This window comes from Myotis myotis, unplaced genomic scaffold, assembly GCF_014108235.1.
Source record: "Myotis myotis isolate mMyoMyo1 unplaced genomic scaffold, mMyoMyo1.p scaffold_m19_p_17, whole genome shotgun sequence".
Lineage (NCBI taxonomy): Eukaryota > Metazoa > Chordata > Mammalia > Chiroptera > Vespertilionidae > Myotis > Myotis myotis.
In genome coordinates this window covers 33,555,031-33,577,560 of record NW_023416321.1, presented here as the reverse complement: position 1 = coordinate 33,577,560, position 22,530 = coordinate 33,555,031, and the positions used below count along the sequence as shown (strand labels likewise).

At 41.5% G+C, this 22,530-nt stretch overlaps 1 protein-coding gene across 3 annotated transcripts in view; it reads right to left on the bottom strand.

Moving 5' to 3' along the window:
• Nucleotides 1-8,966: 8,966 nt before the first annotated feature.
• The window catches only part of GOSR1 (golgi SNAP receptor complex member 1), a 43,995-nt gene continuing 30,431 nt past the window's right edge, over nt 8,967-22,530 (bottom strand). For all 3 annotated transcript variants that reach the window (XM_036340891.1, XM_036340892.1, XM_036340893.1), the window contains 3 exons: nt 21,342-21,371; nt 16,421-16,503; nt 8,967-13,112 (listed from right to left, as the gene is read on the bottom strand). In XM_036340891.1, the coding sequence (XP_036196784.1) occupies nt 12,988-13,112; nt 16,421-16,503; nt 21,342-21,371 (238 nt within the window). In that variant the 3' untranslated portion in view covers nt 8,967-12,987. The remainder of the gene's footprint in view (nt 13,113-16,420; nt 16,504-21,341; nt 21,372-22,530) is intronic.

Sequence of the window (22,530 nt, the reverse complement as noted above, 5' to 3'; positions counted from 1 at the left end):
ACAGTTCATCTTTGGGGTGGTTTGTAAGGAAATCTGAGAGGTTACTTGAATGTGCTCAAAGTCTCACAGATGATCAGCAATGGAGTTAGACCTGGAATTGCAGATTTCCTATATAATAAAAGCATAGTATGCAAATTGTCCCTTTGACTGGGAGGGGGGGTGGAAGGGAGGGAGGCCCTGGCCAACAGCCAGCAGCGGCTAGGGACCCTACCAGTGCACGATTTTCATGCACTGGGCCTCTAGTAATAGCATAATATAAAATCCTAAATGCTCTTTTCATTTGACACTGTTCTATCAAAAGCCTTAGTCTGTTACTGATAGGAAAATGGGTTTCACAAGGCTGAATTTAACAAAGAGGCTTTGTGAGCTGATTAACTGAGGCAAAGGTCTTGTGGGAATGTAAAATGGGGTGACCCTTTGTTCTTGTCAATGCAGAAGATAAAGGTTCTCTTGCTGTTAGATCGGTTTAATGTGAGTTCACCTTAATCCGTCCAAAATGCGCAGCTTGATGTTTATAAAACGTATTTTAGATAATTGTGAAAAATTAAGACAGGAGATGGTACTTGTTCACCAATTGGATATATTCATCACTTCACATGAAATCAAATATCAGTCACACTTTTAATGAAAATAAATGAGCTCACCTCTGGGCCTTTGTTATTTCAAACCTAGAACTGTCTCAGCGTGCGTCTGAGATGACCACTGTGATTCACTGTCTCCCACAAGCAACTGTTTACAACTGTTAGCAATGTGAGTCCACAAGGAGCTCTGTCAGCTTCTAGCTCAAAACCTAGTGCAAGATTTTCTGTCCTCCAAATCGGGCCCTTTCCCAGCTGTCAGTCTTCTTCTGGTCCCTACAGCCATCAGCATTTACCCGGCCAGAGCTATTTAACTTCGCAGGCCAAACCATCGTTTTAATGAGGAGCCTTAGGGTTCTCAGTTCTGGATTGCATGTGCATGTTTCTGGGGAGTCTGTTTCTAAGAGCCCTCTGGCTCAGTCCTGGCCCTGGTGAGCGCCCTGATTGGCCCATCCACAAGGACAAAGGAGCCTCCTTGAGGAACCCTGCCCCAGCAGGCTGTACTCCCCAGAGAGCCCTCTCCCCACAATGCCCCTCTCAAAAAGGGCAGGTCAGGGGTGCGGGGAGGTGGGGGAGTTGGTGGGGTCTGAGCTCTGGAGGTTCATTCTCGGGGGATAAGAGGTCCTGCAGGGAAGGAAAACCACCTCCCTTAAGACTTCTCCCTGCTCAGGGATTCGATGATGCAGAAATTAAGAAAACCTCCCTCTGGGGACATGGTCATGTGATTAGAGAGCAAACAGATGTGGAAAAGCACCCCCTTTACAGATGGCTGACAGAGGGCAGACAGGCGGAGCACAGGTGAATTAAAGACAATAAATGGTAGATTTTCATTTTTACCAAACACTTCAGTCTCATTCTTTGTTGTTGTTAATCCTCACTGGAGGATGTTTTTCCATTGATTTTTAGAGAGAGTGGAAGGGGGGGGGGGGAGAGAGAGAGAGAGAGAGAGAGAGAGAGAGAGAGAGAGAGAGAGAGAGAGAAACATTGTTGTGAGAGAGACACATCCCCACTGGGCAGGGTATATTTGCAATATATCTATTCTATAATGGCAAAATTAACTGAAAGAAAATCAATTAATACACGTGCAAAAACTTGAGGGGTGCTATATAAAGAACATTCTAATAGAGACTGACCATATCAAAACACTCATATAAAGACATCAGTCATCAGGAGATGCAAATTCAGGTTGGTAACCCCACGTATTGGTGAAGATGTAGAGGGTCTGAAATACACTGCTGATAGGAATGGAAATTGGTACAATTATTTTGGAAAACTGTTGGTCAGTGTCTACTAAAGCTGACACATGCATAAGCTATAACCCAACAATCCTAGGGTTATGTAACCAACAGAAAAGCATACACGCATGTCCCCAAAACCCATATTCAAGATTGTTCAGAACAGCACAATCTGTAATAAGTTCCAAACTTAAAATAAAAACTACCCGTCTACAATAGAATGGCTACGGAGGATGTAGATATTCATGCAATGGAATGCTCCGGAGCAGGGCTTTCAGACCTTGGTGTTCATCAGAATTACCCACAGGGCTTGTTCAGCTCCCGACTGTGGGCTCCACCTGCCTGTCCCCTGGCAGCACACAGAACGCAGCTCACATTGCCCCCTACCTGCCCTCATCACAATTGCTGTGGCTGCCAGCAAGCCCTGCAGTTCTCTCCTCCCTCACATCAGCAAGAGAGAGGACTACGGAGGCATAAGAGGAGGCCTTGTTCCTGACCATCAGCACAAACACACAAATCTCTCTTCTAGCGGTTAGCCATGCCTCCCTGACTTTGTTGATATACTTACAAGCATGACTTCACACAATGGCAACATAATTAGAGCATAATTTGGTAGCCATCTTTATCGCCGTTTTATAGAGAAGGAATTGACCGTTAGCTGGATTCAGGTAAAGTCATGCTGCTAGGCAAACGAAGGAATGAGATTCAAACCACACCTCTGACTCTAATGCCCCTTCCTCCAGAGCTGGCTGCACCCCAGGATGCCAGGCTCCTCCCTTTTCTACATGCTACCCAGTCCCAGGCCCACGGCGAAGCTCTCTCCTCCAGGAACCAAACACTGTGACCCAAAGCAAGAGGCTTTTGCGTGATGTGGATGTAGTGTTGTTTAGCTACACAATGTTCTTTTGGGCATTAAAAGCTCAGCCCTGGAAGAGCTCCTTTAGGCAGTGGCTCCTGTTTCTGCAGCTAATTGGCTGTCTCGGGAGGTGGACGCAGCTGCAGTGAAATGCTGATCTTCCAGCCTCATCACTCAGTGTGAGCCGGGATGTGCTCCCTCCATGCATCAGCGTTTTTGAAACAGCTGCTTGTGGCTTTGGCAGAGCCCGGTGGGAAGTGGGGGGCATCCTGAAAACAAACGGTGGCCTGACGGGGTTCAGCACCAAGGCCAGCGACTCAAGCCCCGCCGGAGGGTAGGAAGCCACAAAGCAGAGGTTCTCAGCCTTGACTGCAAGTTGGAATCATCTGAGAACTTTACAACAAATGCCGGCCCTGGCTGGGTAGCTCCGTTGGTTAGAGCATCGACCCAATGCACCAAGGTTGTGGGTTCAATTCCCTGTCAGGGCACATACAAGGAGCACCCAATGAATGCATAAATCAGTGGAACAACAGGTAGATGTTCTCTCTCTCCTCTCTCTCTCTCTCTCTCTCTCTCTCTCTCTCTCTCTCTCTCTCTCTCTCTCTCTCTCTCATCAATAAAAACAAATTTTGATGTCTGGGCTCAACCCCAGTCCACTTGGATCAAAACTTCTTGTGGGTAGACCTGGTATACATACATTTTTAAACCCCTCTTTCCCAGGTGACTCTAATATGCAACAGGGATTGAGAATGGCCACAGTAATAAATCAACAAACAGGAGGTGGAGTGTCCCAAAGAATAGGCAGCACTGGGGGACCATGAGACTGAGAGTGTTAAAGGGACCTTGCAGGGAGGCCATTTAGTTTCCCCCCTCACCTCTGCTTCCATGAAAACTATTCCTGGCCCACGCCAAAAGGGTGCTACTCTCTCCACTCTGGCATCATCCTTCTTGGGCTCCCTTCTTATTACATTTATGAGAAATAGCCTAGACATTCCTCATGGCAAATTGGGGAGCTCAACTGGGCCCAATTCAAGAAACAAACAAATACACACACACACACACACACATACACACACACACACACACACACGGAGAGAGAGAGACCAAGGGGCTTCAGACATAACAGTAGTCTGGGAATTGGCAGAATGTATCCTGCTTTGAGGATTTTAAAAAAGGAAAATCAAGTGTTGCTTATAATGGGACAAAAATTGGAAACCACTTTACAGTTTGAAAATAGGGTGTTATATCTGTATAATTAAACAGTCAGCAGCCGGGTGTCTGCACAGTGGAATTCAATGTAGCCATTGCAAAGTACGCTGCACATGAAAATCCACTGGCACGGGAAGCTGTGTGTGCTGCACTACATGAGGAAACCCTGATCCATAAGATTTTGCCACTTTCAACAGAAGGGAACAGAGAGGTGTGGGCTGAAATAAGATAACATAGAATAATCAATGACAACAATATAGAGGTCTTTCCCTGCAATAAAGAACTTCTTTAAGGTAAATGCCCATATTTCCTTGGACTTAAATATTAACGAGATAGAACCAAGCCCAGTCTAGGAAATAAATTTTAGTTTATGTGAAATTTTTATGAGCTGATTAGTGGGTTGGATCAAAGAGCACAACCAGAATAGAGTCACAGAGAGGTCTTAGGAGATAAAGCATTTCTTGTTAATTCACCACTAAAGGACATGAACTTGGATGAGGCACTTACCTACCAGGCTCTGCAACACACCTACAAACCTAAGTCATGTCCCAGGTGGGAAGCAGGGCTGGACGCAGAGAGCAGGCCGCGAGAAGGAAACTTTACTGCACATTTTAATCACAGACAAGCTGGGAGAGCCGCTCTCAGGCTCTCTCCCCAGAGGGCACCTTCAGCAGGGAAGAGGGAGGGAATGAAAAAGCTAGAACCGTATTCACTTAAACAGAAATACCACGTCCTGTGTGATGGGGTCTCAGGAGAGCCGCAGCCCAGACCTCAACATCGCCACTCGTGCGCGACCATAAATGATTCAATGGGGTGCGATGTAAAATGCTCCCGGTTCCACTAATGGGCCAGCGCTCCCATTTCCCACCAGTGTGCAGCTGCCGAAGGGCCGGTGGCTAAACAGAACAGTCTCCATCCACCCATTAAAAACATGTTTTTATACTGACATTTTTCAAAGCAGCCTGTTTCTCTTTTAAAAGGTATAAACAATTAAAAAATGCAGTATACGCAGGGTGAGAAATTAAGAGTGCTTTTCATCTATAACTTCCACTTTGTTCATTCCCGGAGGCAAATGCTCATACCACCTTCTTAATATCTTTCACTGATGTTCTACATGTAAAATAAACAATCCATAACGTCTCTCTCCCTCTCCCTTCCTCTCTCTCTCAAATCAATGAAAACATTGCTCCTTGATGGGGCGGTGGGACACGGAGGAAAATAGGAGATTCTGAGGAGGGGCAGGTCAGGAAGTCTTCCCAGAGGAAAGGCCATTTAAGTAGTCCCTTTTTCCAAAAAATTGAGGCGAATTTCACATAACATAAAATTAAGTATTTAAAAGGATACGATTCAGTGGCATTTAGTACATTCACATCATTGTGCAACCACCACCTCTGTGTGGTTCCAAAACATTTCATCACCCCAAAGGATGGGGGCTCTGAGATTCAATTGGATTTAGAAAAAGAGTTAGGTGACGGTTTTGGTACAAAGCTCACACACACGATATAAAGATGAACAGAATACGCCCTGGCTCTCCGGGGCCTTGCAGTCTAATGGAACCCCCCGGACCTCCACAGTACTTGTTGAGAACATTCTGAGGAATTATGTACCAGTGTAACCTTTTACTTGACTTGATTTTTACGACTGCATAAAGTTGCTAGAGTCCATTTTGCAGGTGAGAAAACTGAACTCAGAGAGTGAGTTCATGATTGCCCACGGCCTAAAAGTATCAGACCCAGGGTCAGAATATAGGACTTTGGACTCCATTCTTTTCACTGCTGAGTATAGTTCACGAGGGATGAGCAGACTGGATAGGCGAAGGGCAGCTGGTAGTTATCTGGAGCAGTTAGTCCTCACAACGTTGATATAGGTTGTGACTTTAACAAGTGATGTATAATGAAATCAATTTTACCACAGGCTAATTGATGAAAAAAAAAGAAGAGTTAAGACCCAGCTGGTGTGGCTCAGTGGTTGAGCATTGACCCATGAACCAGGAGGTCACGGTTTGATTCCTGGTCAGGGCGCATGCCTGGTTTGTGGGCTGGATCCCCAGAATGGGGCATGTGGGAGGCAGCCAATCAATGATTCCCTCTCATCATCGATGTTTCTATCTCTTTCTCCCTCTCCCTTTCTTTCTTTGAAATTAATTAAAAATATAATATACTACTATATAAGTTAAGTTGCTAGAGCATCTATAACATTATAACGAAGTGACATTGAACAAAACTATGTTATTCGAGGACCTTTGTACTCTGAGCTCCTGGGTTTGGTTCCCATCTGTAAGAGGACAGTACCACCTCACTAAGTGAACAGGACTTTGTTATTTCTCTGTGTGTTGTATGTTTGAATGAAGCAAAATGCTGGCTGTACCTTCCAGTTATGTTAACTCATGATAGCACCCTGGCACAGATGACAGGGAGCTGCCAAACGTTCCTGAACAGAGCAGTGAGAGGCTGGAAGTGGTTTAGGAAGATAAACTACACAGCTATGTGCAGAGCGGGGTGAGAGGCTTAGATGGGAGGCAGGGCACCCAGCTCAGAGGGTGGCGGTTACATGCAAGTTGAGTGATGAACAACAGGGCCTCAGCACGGGGCACAAGCGACGTCGGACCAGAGAAGGAAATGGAGAGGACCGAGGACTTGGTCCGGCGTGAACGCCACTCCATGCCATAGCCTCAGCGTATTATCCAAGACCCGAGAGAGAACTGTAAGAGTTAAGGGACACATTCTTTTAGAGATAACTTGTCGCTCTAAATGAGCATATTTAAACCATACAGTTTGGCACCGAGTTACAAGTAGCTACGACTATTTTGCCTGCTCCCCTGAAGCTGGAAGCAATTTCATTAGTAAAAGACCAATTGGCTGTTTGAAAGTATCTGAAAGATACATACTCATTAGGAGAAAGTGACTTTCCTAAGAGCTTTCTATCTCAAAGGAGGGAAGATGATCAGGGTCACAAATGAGGAGGTAATGTTACAAGGGTGAGGAGAGAGAACACTGTGACCTCTGGGATTCCTCTAAGCAGAAAGTTACAGGCTTTCAGCACCCAATCATCTTAGCTTTTAAGCGCCTACCGAGGAGTAAGTAATACAGAGCTTTGGGAGCTGAGCAGCTCTGCCAAGGGGGGAAGCGCGGCCGAGTGGAGCGGAAGGCATCAGGCTAAAGTGCCTTCATTCTTCTCTAGTCCAACCCAGCCAGCAGATCTGCATCTTCAGGAGGAAAATATTTTTTCTCCCGGCTTTTGCTTCAAACAAGAGAAAATGCCCCATAGCAACTACCTTCAGTGAGACTCTCCAGCCCCCTGCCCACCTGTTTTTACTTCTAAGCAGCTCTGAGGTCAGACGAGGCGGGGCAGAGCCTCAGAGCCTTTCCCAAGGAGAGGCCGGTTCAGGAGTGGCAGCCTGTCAGGGCCATCCCACCAGGAAGGGACATGCGCCACCGCCCCAGTGTGGGGGCACTGACTGGGATCTGTGCTGAGGTGCTTTGTCCGCCATCTCCAGGGAGACCTCGGTGGTTTCTTTTTAAAAAATTGATCTTAGAGAGAGGGGGAGGGGAGAGACACATCAATTTGTTGATTTGTTCCACTTATGTATGCATTCATTGGTTGATTCTTGTATGTGCCCTGACCGGGGATCAAACCCACAAACCTTGGCATATCAGGACGACGCTCTGACCAACTGAGCTACCCGCCAGTGCTGACCTCTGTTTCTAAATTAGAAGGCACAGAGTTGGGCACGAAGTTTGGTTTAGAGCAGCCGTGGGCAAACTACGGCCTGCGGGCCGGATCCGGCCCGTTTGAAATGAATAAAACTAAAAAAGAAAAAGACCTGTACCCTTTTATGTAATGATGTTTACTTTGAATTTATATTAGTTCACACAAACACTCCATCCATGCTTTTGTTCCGGCCCTCTGGTCCAGTTTAAGAACCCATTGTGGCCCTGGAGTCAAAAAGTTTGCCCACCCCTGGTTTAGAGTAACGCCACTAGAAAAATATTTTCTACATCAATGCCTTAGCTCTGGTGAAGAAAAAGTGATTTCACAAACAAGACCTTTTTATTAAGCATTTAGCTAGTAGTTAGCCTTCCTTGAAAATAATCAAGCTACAGGGCTTTTAATAGAGTCTAAACGTGTTGCCTTTATGCAGGCAAAATTGGTAGTTCTTTTATAGCTTCTCTCCTAATCATAGGCATGATTCAAAATATATTTTGTGGAACTATCACAAGATTTGTTGGCATTAAAGAGCCCTCGGGGTTCAAAATCTTGCTTTACTGTTCACTCTGATTTTGAGGAAATTACTTAATCCTTCTGGGCTTGTTTCTTGTAAAACAAGAAGGCTGTCTCGCTGTGGTGTTGGATTTTACGCATGCCTACGTGGAGGTGTGCACGTACAGGGCTCGGCAGTCATAAAAAGAACCCCACTTTAGAGGCCCTGGGAGTGGGTGGAAGGGAAAAGCTGGGGTGGCTGAGGAAGGAAGCACAGTGTGGTCGGATAAAAAGGATGAAGAGGGGGATGGGAAGTCACTGCTAATGGGCACAGGGTTTCACTCTGGGGTGATGAGAATGTCCTGAGTTAGATAGTGGTGCTGGTTACACAACTAACATACTAACAACTATCAGTACATTTTAAAAGGGCAAATTTTATGGTATGTGAGTTATACCTCAAATTATACTGTTACTTAAAAAAAAAAACAAAAGACCCAGAAAACGTAACATTTGGAGAGGTAATGAGAAATGGGGAATTTTCAAATTCTCTGGTGGGGTGGAGAATCAAGTTCTGATCTATAGGATAAGAAGTCATTATTTAGGGAGGTTGGAAACATTTTTCTTGCTAAATTTTAAATTTTCCATTCCCAACCTAGGTTCTGAAGTTTCATTTTGATAAGAGAATTCCCCTTCACTTCCTGGGCTAAATCATTAGTGGAACATTCCTATGATGATCTGGAATAATCGGTGATGGAATTTCAGTACCTGTAATGCTGCACCCTGAGTTTCAGGATATCGAGAGAAATACCAAAACCAAAGATTTCATAATCACTGCCCCAAACTGCCTTGATGGTACTATCCCAATACAGACAACCATAGGCACAACCATTTAGATTTCTAGTTTATTATTAAATTACATAGCAAAGCTTCTATACAGTCAGAAAATGCACATTTAGATGAGAACAAAAATTAAATACAAATACAATTAAACTGGTTCCAAGAAGCCATTTTAAAAGCAAAAAAATTAGAAAGTGCATTTGGAATAGATTTTTAAAAATCTGTATTGGCATTTTTCAAGAGTAAACATCTCCCATCATGGTAAAGTGTGATTGGAATTGATTTCCCTCCCTAAGAGCTAATAGGATGGCAATAAATGCAAATACTTTGATCCTAAAGTGAGACCTTATGTATAAAGAAAATGAGAAAGACATGGCTCAGCTTCTTATCCAATGAACATCCTTAAGAATCAATTGTTCCTCATTTTCCTTTCCCCTATAAGAAGGATTCGCAGATTTATAAAGGAATAACAAGATTAGGTTATAAAGTCCATGATGTAAAGCTCTGCATCTTTTTGGAGACCAGCTAAATAACCCCTAACCCAAAATGAGAATGGAACGCAATCATTTTAATTTTCTGAGTAGGATCCATTTGTTCTTTAGTTACATTTGCCACAAAATCTAGTGCAACACTGGACATGGCCACTTAGACTCATCAGCTTAATGTTGCAAGTTAGAGAACTCAATTTCCAAGAAATCAATCTGATTGATGATCAAACATAAGGTATTAGAAACCAAAAGGCTAGTCCAGTTTCTTAAAGTCCTTTCACCAAGTTGAGATTATCAACAGTGAAACAGAAAGTTAACGGTGGGAATGCAAGTCCAAAGTGCCTCAATTATTTAGAGGCCAAAAGCTCAATAGGTACATTTCTCTATTCAGGTTTACTTAGCATCCAATAGGAAAGAACTAAAGTAAAGATATTTGATTCTAGGTACAAAAAGTCTCATGATGTCTCCCCTCCTGTCACCCGTCTGTCTCAGGATTTCACTCCCATGCCTGATCTGATTCCTGGGCAGTGTGGAAAACGGCATTCTCTGTAAAGTGAATTTTGGCAGAAAGGAGAGAGGAATAGTGGAGAAGGAAAGCCCTTTTCTAACAGGAGACAAATAAAGGGTGACCAATGCAGGTTACAGGGAATCCTTCAGCTTCTAAAAGTAATAATAATAGAGACAGCCAGGACAGACACTAAAGCACTTGGACATTTGGGCTTGAACTTTAGTAAGAGATTTTTTAACTTTTACTAGAGTTACCAGCACACATTAAAACAGTCTCAGAAGTGTATGTTTTGGAATTTTCTGCCTTTATGTTGCCATGGTTTTTCATACTCTCTAGTGAAATGGAAAGTTTTGAGTGGTTACAAAAAAGATTCCAAAAGGAAAGATCATCATATAAGACAATAGCTGAGGGAGACTGCTCCCTCTACGAGGCAACATTTGGGACTAGAAACAGGAAAGTCCTTCTGCTCTGACTTTCTCTGAGAGTAGCCTACTGTTGGCTCCTGGGCCTACCAACAGGTCTGTAAGAATGGCAAAAAAGGAGAAAAATCAAGATGGTAAAAAAAAAAAGTTAAGTGGCATGAAACTGAAAGAGTTCTTAAACCAGCGACTGTGGGCTCCATGTTGAGCCTCTAACTAGTCAATGGCACACTTCTTTTTCTTGCTCCAGGCCTCCTAAAGCAGCGGTCGCCAACCTTTCAGACATCATGGTTGGCGACCGCTGTCCTAAAGGACTCGCAGAGGAAGGATGGGCACAGTCCTAGCTACCTCTCTACATTTGGCCCCGGACACCTCACTCTGGGCTACAGCACTGGGAGGTTAGTCAGACCTATCTGACCGCAACATCTACACCACACGTTCTCAACTTCCTGGGAAGAACTAGCTTATCTTTGTAAAGAAAAGACCCAACACAATGCTTTTACTTCGTTTAGCAGAACCTCAATGGAAAGGCTCATCAGTGGCAGCGAGCTAGATTAGCGCAGGTTCTAGTTTTACTGTCACACAATCAGCTTCGATGAATGCACCAAATAATCAGACCAGTAAAAAAGACTGGTAGTATAATTAAATAAATAATTTTATTTATGAAACTTCAGATTTTATAAATGCCAACTATATAGCAACCAAAGTCCCATAAATTCTAGCTGAGGTACAACCACCAATCAAGGCCCTTTGAAAAATCAAAGATAATAAAGTGTCAGGGGAGAAAGGCATTGTTCTCCCAACAGAGAATTTAATAAATGACCTTCCCTGACCCTGGAAGGTTCGCATTGGGAAAACTTAAACTATCTTTTAAGGGCACCCCCAATCAACTACTGATCAATCAACCCATATTTAGAAAAATAAACCCCATAGTTAAAAAAATATCAAATGCCTTTCATACCAGAATATAACAAAACTCTGACACCAGAATGAAACCTTTCAGTCTCTGTATCAGACCATGGATTAGTCTGCCCATCAGCCTGTACATCAAGTTCATCAGAATGACACACACCATCGACACTTTATGATGTAGTTAAGAACTGCATGCTAATATCCTTTCATTCCTGGTGGCACAGTCTGAAGCCAATACTGTAAATACCATAATCAATTCCAATGGTGAAAAGCAGCCTCCTCCTTGGTGAGAATGTAGATGTTGGAAGTCTTCAAACTATTTGTGGTAGTTGAGTTAGACAAAGTAATGAATTTACAGAAACTCAGAAATGGTTAAACCTAAGAATTCTGGTGGGTGGTTTAAGATTTTGTCACTCTGCGGATGAGAGAGGACAGGGGCAGATAGAGATTCTGTCACACGTATCTCCAACTGTGACGCCGTTCTCTGGATGTCTGGAAAAGCTTAAAAGATTTGGGATAAAGAGATTTTCACAGAACACAGAATTCCTGTTATATTGGGTGGTAGTTCTTAAAACTTTTGCTCATAAACGTGGAGCATTTACAAATGAAATTATCTGAATGGTGACTCCTTGATCAATGTCTTTTTACACGTGGCTTGTTCAGTAGATGTCACTGAAAACTGAGCAGTCCCCTCACTCAGTCATCAGTGTTAATCCTGACATGAGGAATAGTTGGGGGCATTGGCTATTAGCTTCTTTTGTCCTGGCAGAACGAAGATTTCATTTTCTTCTAGTAGCAAATATTAACCCAAATGGAAGAAATAAAAGTCAAAACAATAATTGACTCCTTAAGAAAAGCTTGTCATTCTTGATGCTTTTCCAGTAATACAGTTAAGCCCAATGTGCACACGAGTTAAAAAAAGAACATCCCCGCCGAATGGCTCAGTTGGAGCGTTGTCTGTGTATCAAAAGAGGCTGTGGGTTTGATTCCTGGTCAGGGCACATATGGGAGGCAACCAATCGATGTTTCTCTCTCTCTCTCCACCCCACCCCCCTCCTCTTCCCCTTCCTCATTCTCAAAAAAATTAAAATAAAAAAAAATCAATAAAAACATATCCTTGGGTGAGAATTACAAAAAAGAAAAATGCTTTTTTGCAGTGTTTATCATTTAAGACAACCTCAACTCTGTTGAAGTTGGCTTGTCAGCATCTCAAAGAATCTGTGAAAAATGGAATTTTCCTTGAATACCGAAAGAGTTGGGGACACAGAGTAGAAGTTTATAGCACAGATTTAAAAATGACTTGTGACTTTTCATCATGAGTGTAAAATAAAAGGACAAGAACTATTTTTATTCACAACCCAATCCGTCAGCTAAAAGGAAAGCAGTCTTTGGATAGAGAGACCTGGTTTTCCGAAGAGTCCAGCTGTAAGACCTAGCTTGCCATCAGCCTCCAACACTATCACTGAAGCGCAGACTCTCTTTCTGACTCGTTTACTTACCCTCTGGGGAGACAAAAGCAACGGAAAACTTTTCCTTTTATAAAACCTAAAAACAGAAGGAAGTGTGTTAGAAAAACTGTGGCTTCAGCTCAACCTGACCACGTCACAGAGTCCAGCACTATGAGCCCCGAAGGAATCCTGCTGGTCAGGCTAATTATCAGGGCAGTCCATTTCTCCTTCCCGCTTTCCTTATTCCAGATCAGGGCCTGAAAGTGGTAGTTGTCAAGAGTCCCTGGAGGCGTCTCATCAATGGAAAGCATACAGCAGCAATAGGATGGTACAGACACCAATAACACCACCCAGGATGAGTGAGTCTCGCCGCTTCCTAAGGTTGATTCGCTGGATCAGGCTGTTCACAGCAGGAAAACGATCTTTGGGAAATCTTTATTAAGGTCATATTTGGAAGCCTCTTTAGTGAAAAGTCACAGAAATCACAAAAACAGAGATCAGTAGAGTCCAGAAACAGTACGTAATGGGAGGAAATCACCCGGAGGGAGCTGCAGCCTTTAACAAAAACACAAACTGGAAATGCTCAGGGCCCAACAAACTCCAGTCTCCTAGTACACTGCAGCACACAACTAAGAATAAAAAATCAATAGAGAGAGGGGGAGAAGAAAATAATGATGACAATTACAATGTATTAAGGGATTACTGCCAGGCTTCAGGTCAAGTTGGTCAAAAACAGAGGAACCCCACTGGGCATGGAGGCAAATGTACAGCCAGCTACCGCTACCACCACCCCCATTCCACCCCACCATTCCTTCTCTCTCCCTCCCGCCTCCTACACACAAACACACACACTCTCTCTCCATCCCTTTCTATTCCTTCTCTATGGTGACTAAAAAGTTTTGCCAGAGGATGTGAAGTGTGCCCTTCCTCTCCCCACAGGGTGATAAGTTCCCCTGGATTTGGGCAATTGGTGGGAACTAACTCTAGGATCTGCATAATCAGGCACTGTTATTAAAATTTTATAATTTACTACCGAAGCCGGTTTGGCTCAGTGGACAGAGCGTCGGCCTGCGGACTGAAGGGTCCCAGGTTCGATTCCGGTCAAGGGCATGTACCTGGGTTGCGGGCACATCCCCAGTAGGGGGTGTGCAGGAGGCGGCTGATCGATGTTTCTCTCTCATCGATGTTTCTAACTCTCTCTCTCCCTTCCTCTCTGCAAAAAATCAATAAAAATATATTTAAAAAAAAAATTTTATAATTTACTTTGTATCAGTAGGTAGGACATGGTAAGAAAGTGGGTTCAATTGCTCTAGTTGTTCAATTTCCAGAACATATAAAAAGAAAAGAAATTTTCAATTTTAGAGGTTTTATAGCAGTTACAACTGTATTTTTCTTAGTATTTTAAAATATCTTCATACTCTTGTTTGTATGTTATACAAATTACAGCCTATACTGTTGTGCATTTCTGGCAAATGCAAAAGGTGTGGGTGCATCTCTCAAGGTCAGGAAAACCACCACCAAGATCACCTAGGACACTAGAGAGGGGAGAGGGAACAATCTCTACTCCAGGTGAATCCTCACCGCATTCTCCTGTAACAAAATGACTCCCAGCAAAGACTGTATTTGTATACTTAAATGTCCTACATATTGTATGATCAGGACCACGTTTTCTTCTAATCTTAAATTTCCCTGTGCATCTAGAATAGAGCTTTATATACTACAGGCATTAATGTTTTATGTTGTTTTTTTAGAGAGATGAAGGGAGGGCTGGAAGGAGGGGGGCAGAGAGGGAGGGGGGAGAGGGAGAGAGAGAGAAACATCGATTGGTTTACCTCTTTTATGTGCCCCAACTGGGGACAGAACCTGCAACCTAGGTATGTGCCCTGACTGGGACTCGAACCTGCAACCTTTCAGTGTATTGGACAATGCTCCAACCAAATGAACCATACCGGCCAGGGCTTAATGCATTTTTTTAATTAAATAATGAAAAAAGAACAATCTGCAGAAATAATTCTTAAAATGTAGATGGGCAGGAAGCATGAAGTAACAGGCAAAAACTTTTATAAGGTACAAATCTAATTTAGAGCAAATGCTTAATCAATCTTTTCTTGCTTGGTAAAAACAGGATCAACAATCTCCTTTGAAAAAGTATCGAAATTTTGGAATTAGGAAACCCTGTCGATAGTGGACATCTTTCTGTCCAGTTTACCTTTAGGGAACCTTCCCCCTCTCCCCTTATATAATAATTAAATAGTTCAGTCCATGTGAGAGGATGGAGCTGACCTTGTCCTCCAGCACCAGGTGTACACACAACCTCAGGATTGGCCAGGAAGAACACTCCCTCCCAGGGCCAGTGACAGGTTACAAATAGGCGGTGACTCAAGCTGGGGGAACCACGGTCCTCTCGGGACATTGTCCACAGTGGTTAGAAAAGACACCCTTTTCCATGGGGATTTTTGAACTGGTAGGAGGTGACTCTTACAGTCATCTCTATCACCCTGAGGGGAGAACCTGCCTGAAAATGAGGGTAACACACAGGAAAATAGAAATAATAGATGGAGTAGGTAGGGGGAACAGAGGGAGGAAAGGCAGATTCTTGATAATAAAATCTGAGGCCCTGAATCCAGCCATGCCATAAGCCAAATTCCACCTCTGAATTTCACACATATATGAATAAATTAATTCCCTCCTCTTCCCCCTTAAGTCAGCCTTAATTTGGTTTCTGTTACTACCTCTCTCTGGAGTCCTGACTCACACCCATTTTATTTGTTTTATTAACACACATCCTTTGGAATGATTGTAATTTGTGATGACAAAATGAGATAATATATAGAACAGTATTCTGTAAAATGTATAGCCCTATATAAAATATGATTTGGGATGTGTGGTTTTAGAACAAAATTCACAAAAAACTGGAAAACATCAATACACTTCAGAATGTTATTTTCCCTAGGCAACTAAGGTATCAAATTAAAAGTGACTTTGAATTATCCAAGATGAGAAGATAGTAAACTTTTGAAAATTATATAGGTCCTTTCCCCTAGTAACTGGGGAAGGAAACTTTATCCCGATAGGCTTGATTTCTTAGAGAGTAAATAAAATGTTTCAGAAGTAGCAGGCTTATCAGTTTCCCCACTGGGTTTCTCAGAGGTAATAGTAACACTAATTTAACTTTGGAAACTAAAGAATTAAAAGGTAGAGGTCACTACAAACAAGCAGTGAATCTACCCTAGAGTTCGGCTTGTCCATAAGTTACAGTGTAAACATTCTATAAGCAGTTACAACTCATCCATGCATGTCTGTCTCCTTCTTTCCCCTTCTAAGCATCTGCCACTGACTGTTCTCCAAGCTGAAAAAAGAAAAAGCTTGTAACTTATGTTTAGGTAAGAATAGTGTATACTGTGGAGTTCTAAAATGGATATGAGAACTTTTGAAAACTAAAATTTTGTGAACTGAAAATTCACATTTATAATTTTTTTTCTCAATCTAATAATCATAAACCTCTGGTGTGCCATATTTTAGAAATGGTGTACTTTCTGTGCAATATGCAAAAGTGCACTGAACAATATGCACTTTCATGAAATAGGAGTGAAGGGGACATTCATATTATGTCATTAGTGATGGTCTCTGCTGCTACTGATGATGGCAACTTGCTGGGGGTATGAGAGGAAAGCACGTTCAGACTTCCCCCCTATAAGACCCACAGATTTCAAAGTTTCAAAAAGGATACTGGCCAAAGTGTTCATTTTGCTCTGAATTGACTTCAACATTCCTCTCTGTGAAGTCATATTTTCTTTTGTTGCCATAGCAATGCTGCAAGGGAGAAAACAAAAGAAGCGATTTAAATTGGCATTTAAGATGATCCTTTTGGATCTATCATACCCTTAAAAGTGAACAGAAAACTAAGGCGAACAATATCATCTTGAAAAGCACTGGGCAGGGCCCAGCCAGTGCAGCTCAGTGGTTGAGTGTTGACTTATGAACCAAGAGGTCATGGTTCGATTCCCGGTCAGGGCACATGCCCGGGTTGTGGCTCGATCCCCAGTGTGAGGCATGCAGGAGGCAGCCAATCAATGATTCCCTCTCACCATTTATGTTTCTATCTCTCCCTCTCTGAGATCAATAAAAATATATTAAAAGGAAAAAACAAAAAGAAAAGCACTGGGCTGGAAAACAAAAGATCACTTTCCAAGTCACCTTCCTATTGACCATTTTTAAATGACCACTACATCACCACTGCTATCCTCTGGGATCTTCTTGGGCAAGGAAGTAAGCCATTTCCTGTGTCCCGCCCCCCCCCCCGCCCCCCCGCAAAGTAACAAATAACGGACAAATCACATATTACAAGAGCTTCTTAAAATGGTTGTAAAAAGGGCCAGTTACAATGTCCTTAATCAGGAAAAACTGTTGAGGGGGAAGTAGGCAATTACAATCATAAAAATAGAACCCAAAGTGTAACATATCACAAAACATTTATACAACCCGACCCCAATTTATGAAAAGATTACATTCGAAAAGTCTACTTGAGGACCAATCCAAGCAGATTGTACGACACACATGCAACATTCTGCTGGATCTCTAAGCCAGGTGATAAAAGGTCATTAAAAACTGAGAGAAGGAAAAAAGTCACTGTAGAGTACAGTCTCTTCCATGTGACTACTTTGAAGTCGTTCAAAAAAGAATCTTAATATCTTTTTGCTATCACTGCCCCAAGATTGTTAACTTACAACAGTCTTATCTCCTTGCACATTAAAATCCTATAGGGCAGGTCAGCGTCCATTTTCATATGCAACACACAGGGGAGTGTTTTAGATACTGACATTATAAAAAGCAATAGGAAATAATATCATGCATTTGAGTAATTCTGAAAATATGTGAAACATTAACGACAACAACAACAAAGCCTGTTGTTTCTGAAGAGATTCTGGGAAGATGGTGATCAGACCTCATCCCTGACCTCGTCTCTGGCCCAATTACCACCCTGGGGGAATAAAAGAACAAAGGCAGATGGTGGGGGAAGGTCCATCTGAGGTCCAAAGTTCTCTTGAGCTCTCCAAGGGAAGAAAGCCAGGGGGGTACACTCTCTCAAGTGAAGGAAGAACCAGGGAATTCATGGCAGGGAAGACTAGATTTTTCTTTCAGCCTGAGCAGAGAACTAGGTTTCATTGCATTCTGAAGGGCCCAGACAGTGGAAGGAATAGGGCTGCAGCAATGGACTGAACTGCCCCAGTCCCTGCAGCTGGAAAAGGACTGGCACATACAACCAGAGGCCTATAAGCAGAGAGCTCACAGTCTTCCAGCTAATGTGATGCCACTGCTAGGAGGAAGCACTGCTGGGCTATCTACCACCACCACCTGGTATGTCACTGCTTTAGGGTCTCTAATAGCTGGATGTATCAGGGAGCTGACTGAACACATTATTCCAGAGGTCCCCAAACTTTTTAAACAGGGGGCCAGTTCACTGTCCCTCAGACCGTTTGAGGGCCAGACTATAGTTTAAAAAAAAACTATGAACAAATTCCTATGCACACTGCACATATCTTATTTTGAAGTAAAAAAAACAAAACGGGAACAAATACAATATTTGTATTTGCATGTGGCCCGCAGGCCGTAGTTTGAGGACCCCTGCATTATTGGATAGGCAAGACCTAGTATTCTATTGAAGGAAAATGCTGGAGAGAGTACTCTAAGCAAATGACAAATGAATCAAAACTGAAATTTTAAGATTTGAGAAGGCAAAGAAGGAATAAAAGTGTGTAAGAAGATATATAAACAGATATCTGTTGAAGCATTATTTAGAATAGTAAAAGACAAAACAAGAAATTTGGAAACAACACTGGAATGGTTTAGTAGATTATGGTATAACCATATTAAGAAATAATATTTGGTTATTAAAAAGAATGAGTTTATAATATTTCTATTAACCTGGAGGGATGTTTATGATATACTAAATGATTAAAGTAAGCTATAGAATGTGTACAGTATGAGTCTTTTTTTTTTTTTTTTACTATATATTTTTATTGATTTCAGAGAGGAAGGAAGAGGGAGAGAGAGACAGAAACATCCATGATGAGAGAGAATCATGGATCGGCTGCCTCCTGCAAGTCCCCCACTGGGAATTGAGCCCACAACCTGGGCATGTGCCCCTGACCAGAACAGAACCGGACCCTTCAGTTAGCAGGCAGACGCTTTATCCACAGAGCCAAACCGGCCAGGGCCTTTTTTTTTTTTTTAAAGAAACAAAACATTTTTGTGTGTATTTGTATGAAAGTAAGAAAGGTATTGGATACATAACCATCAGTTAATACAAGTTACTTTAGGGGGGAGGAATGGAGGGGCACTACTAGGAGATGAACCTTGTACATTTATAGAATTGTTTAAATGTTACCATTAGAACATTGTACTTTTATAAATGTAAATATCAAATAAAGAAAATTAGAGGAATTCCACCAGAGTGATCAAGAAATGTTAGTAACATTCCCAGCACCAAATCTACTGTTATTCGCCTCAGTACCACTAGGAGCTTTTCTCCAGAAAAGCTCAAGAATTAAGGGAACCAGATACATCTGAAGACAGAAGTATGGAATAGGGCTAAGAATGGCAATTTGTACAGAGTTGTCAGAACCCTAAATTACCTTCCCAAACTATGCACTCAGATAACTGCCCCCAGTGCAGTAGAAGACCTAACCTAGGAGGAGATCTGGAGACACGGACATTTGAAGTCCCCTGCGAAACCGCCAGCTCCCTTCCTGATTACCCCTGTGAGGCTACCACTCAACAAGTCCCCCCACCACGCACACAGAATGGGCTTCCAATCACTGGATTGGAGCCTCACTCTTAAAAGAGCCAAGAATCACCAGACATTGGAGGAGAGCTTCTAACATAAAAGGCAGAGATCTAAATAAACAACCAGCAAACAGAAACATGAGTCTGAGGAAATAAGAGACAATAAAGGAAGCTCAGGAAACTTAAAATCAAATTATGTTTAATGTCTTCAGAGAGATAAAAGAAGATTACCCATCCATGAAACATGTAAACATATAAATATATGTGTATGTATGTATCCATCACTTAGGAAAGCTCATGTAAATTAAAAAGAAAAAAAAGGAAATAAAGATGCATACTAAGCTCATCATGGTGAGTTTAAAAACAAATAAAAACACAGGGGAAAAGGAATGGTCCCAAAAGCTTTCTGAGAAAACAGCTTATCACATACAAAGGATTAGAAATTTTAATTGGCATTGGACTTAAAAAGCAATACTAGAAACAATGCCTTAAAAATTTCAAAATGATCTCCAACCTAGAATTCTATACCTTAGCTAAATTATGAACCAGAATATGGGTAGAATAAAGACTTTTTAGATGTGGGTGTGGGAAGTCCAAAAAACTTACCTCCTGCTCTTTCTCAGGAAGCTACTAAAGAAAATGGTCCCGCATAGTGAGGGAACAAACTAAGGTGGAAGACACTAAATCCAAGAAATAGTTGATCTGATAAAGATTAGTTTAGGATAATGATAGAAAGGACATCCCAGTATCAAAATAGTAGAAACAGGCTCAAAGAATAATCAGTCAAGATGAGAAGAGAAAGGCCCTGGCCAGGTGGCTCAGTTGGTTGGAGCATCATCCCATACACCAAAAGGCTGTGGGGGTTCGTATCCCTAGACAGGGTGCGTATGGGAGCAACTGATTTCTCTCTCAAAATCAGTAAAAACATATCCTCAGGTGAGGATTAAAAAAGAATTAGAGCAGACGGAAGCAGGCAATTATAACATACTGAATTTTAGATTTTAGATTAAAAAAAAAAAAAAGAGCACAAAAAGAGTCAAACTAATAATAATGTCATTATTTCTTATTCATAATTTTTCAGTTTAAATGTGCTCTATGACAGCATATGGTACATTTAAATGTGGTTGTTTTAAAATGAATTTACTTTACAAAGTATTTAAAAATTGATATTATGTATGATCTTGTATAAAGTAAAAGAATTCAAAATTGGGCTGAGTAATCTGACACCAATCTTTGAATCATATATGTCTCTGTTTTTTAAACTGGGACTATCACTGACTCCTGTGCACTTTGACTCAGAAGTAGATAGAGAAGATGAAAAAATAATTTCTGCAAAGTACTTTGTATTCCTTAGAGAATGGATATTATCAACATACATTATGTTATTGTCTTGTTGAATATGCATGATTTCCAGTACCACACAAAGTATATCTAGACATACTTTCCTATCTCGTAACATCATTTGGAGTCAAGCTGAGTGGAATCTAGGCTGTTATTTCAAGGGTCAAATACTAAGAGGCAAACATAAGCTCCAAATAATATATAATGCTTTTAAAATGATAAATCATTGATGTGCTTACTGGAACTTCAACTTTCTTACCTGTTTTGTGAACTACTCAGACACTAGAGAATAAAGAGTGAGGCTAAAATATAATATAAATTAATCAGAAAAATCAACCTAGCTAAAAGAGCCTGGGCATCACATGTCTCTTACAAGGGAAAGATACAATAAAAAAATACATTACAATCTAATTAAATTCACATCTTTAAGGAGGATGAATTAACTTTAGTGACAAGGTTAACCACATCTGTTCATTTGTGTGCAAACAAAAAAACCCACAATAAAGTAAAAAAAGTATTCCTACCTTATTGTCTCTTCTATCAGACGATCTGAGCTGCAATAAAAAATTCAAATTCTAGAATTATTAAAAGCACATTTAAAACTTGTATTAATTTTTCTACATTTTCTGGGTATGTTAACTTTCCAACCATTTATTAAACAAAATAGCCAGACTTTTGGAAGCATCTGAAGAATAATCTGGACTCTAAAATAAATTTAATTTATATATATGTAAATATCTAATAAAGATAATTTTCATCTTACTTTTATTTGTTGGCTTAAATCTATTTCTTCCACAGAGAAACTTGAAATCAGAACAGTTTTAATGTGAGCATAAATAAATGAAACGTCTTTAATTTAGATAGATCAAAGCTGTCACTACTGTCTATTCTAAGCTTAAGAATTATAACCAACTTGTTGAGACAGGATAGATAAATACAGTTCTGATGCCGATAAGTAATAATTATTTACACCTTAAAGTTCCTTCCTTTCTTGGGAAACTAAACCAAATCTCAGCTTATCATACTTTAGAATCTGAATAAAGAAACAAAGTGCTCCTTCAATCTGTAAATGTTTTGCCTTTATGAATCACACACTGCAAAGAAAGAAACTCCCCCAAAAGCCATTTTAGGGAGGAATTTATAGGTAGCTAAATTTGGTAAAGGGGCAGCTTTACAACAGAAAGTAGGAAAATAACTCCCAGATATCTGTATCCATTTGGCATAATGCATGATACACAGTAGGCATGCAAATAAATACTTGCATTTTTTTTCTAAATACTTCTTTCCAAAAGAATTTCTAAACAAAATAAAACAAAAACTAAGCCAGAGATATGGACAACAGATTGGTGGTTACCAGAGGAGAGGGGTTGGGGTGAGGTGAAATGGCTAATGGGGGTCAAATATATGGAGATGGATGGAAACCAGACTTTGGTGGTGAGCAAGCTATAGTATCCTATCTAATAAAAGAGAAACATGATAATTGGGGTACAACCGCTACCCTTCCCATTGGCTAATCAGGGCGATATGCAAATTAACTGTCAGCCAAGATGGCGGCCGGCAGCCAGGCAGCTTGAAACTAACATGAGGCTTGCTTGCTTCAGTGACGGAGGACTCCAACGTTCCCCACCTCTGAGCTGCAAGCAACTATGTAACAAACATAGAAGCTAAACAAAACGCCAGGAACCTGCCGGGCTTCAGCCAGCAGGATCGCAA